This window comes from Nestor notabilis, unplaced genomic scaffold (assembly GCF_000696875.1).
Source record: "Nestor notabilis isolate BGI_N333 unplaced genomic scaffold, ASM69687v1 scaffold3846, whole genome shotgun sequence".
Lineage (NCBI taxonomy): Eukaryota > Metazoa > Chordata > Aves > Psittaciformes > Psittacidae > Nestor > Nestor notabilis.
This window is the reverse complement of record NW_009932188.1, coordinates 341-1,261: the sequence shown is the minus strand read 5'-3', so window position 1 is coordinate 1,261 and position 921 is coordinate 341. Positions and strand designations below refer to the sequence as shown.

Here is a 921-nt window from a genome sequence, read left to right as displayed (position 1 = left end):
AATCCCGACTCAGGCTGTTGGCGATCATCCGGCTGGCAGCTGCAGGGGGGACACGGAGCATTCCCATGGAATGATGGGATCCAGTCCCTTGGGACCTGGAGCAACTGCTCCAGCGGAAGGTGTCCCTGCCCCTTGGTTGCACCTGGATGAGCTCTGAGGTCTCTCCCATCCCATTCCATTCCACTCCATCCCATCCCTCTCCATTCTATCCCATTCTATTCCACTCCATCCCATCCCTCTCCATTCCACTCCATTCTATCCCATTCCACTCTACTCCATCCCACTCCATCATTCCCCTCCATCCCATTCCATTCCACTCCATCTCATCCCTCTCCATTCCACTCCTTTCCACTTTGCTCCATCCCATTCCATTCCACTCCATCATTCCACTCCATCCCATTCCCTTCCACTCCATTCCATCCCATCCTATTCCATTCCACTCTATCTCATTCCACTCCATCCCATTCCACTCCATTCCATCCTGTTCCACTCCACTCCATCCCATCCCATTCCACGCCATCCCATTCCCTTCCACTGCCTTCCATCCCATCCCATCCCATCTCATTCCACTCCATTCCATCCTGTTCCATTCCACTCGATTCCATCCCATTTCACTCCACTCCATCCCATTCCACTCCTTTCCACTCCATGCCATCCCGGTCCGCTCCCCCCGCTGCTATTCCCAGCTTCCCGAGCAGTGTCCCTGCGGAGCGCTCTCCGGGAGCAGCTCCCACTCACCGCTGCGGCGCAGCTCCGCCGGGAGCGAGGACGAGCCGGGGCAGAGCAGTTCCGTGGCTGCTTTACACATCTCCTGCAGGAAGAAACCCATGGAAAACGCATGGAAAACCACCGCTTCCCCTTGGGAGAGCGGGGAGGAGCCTCCTGGTGCCCGTATCCCATGGGAAAAGCCCCTTCCCTCTG

The 921-nt window shown here is 57.1% G+C and overlaps 1 protein-coding gene across 1 annotated transcript in view; it reads right to left on the bottom strand.

Moving 5' to 3' along the window:
* LOC104407063 (chromosome unknown open reading frame, human C19orf47) overlaps positions 1 to 921 on the bottom strand; it is a gene marked incomplete at its 5' end in the record, with an annotated part of 2,737 nt that overhangs the window by 1,482 nt on the left and 334 nt on the right. Inside the window, 2 exons of the mRNA XM_010016242.1 lie at positions 7 to 39; positions 739 to 811. Coding sequence (XP_010014544.1) covers positions 7 to 39; positions 739 to 811 — 106 coding nt within the window. The remainder of the gene's footprint in view (positions 1 to 6; positions 40 to 738; positions 812 to 921) is intronic.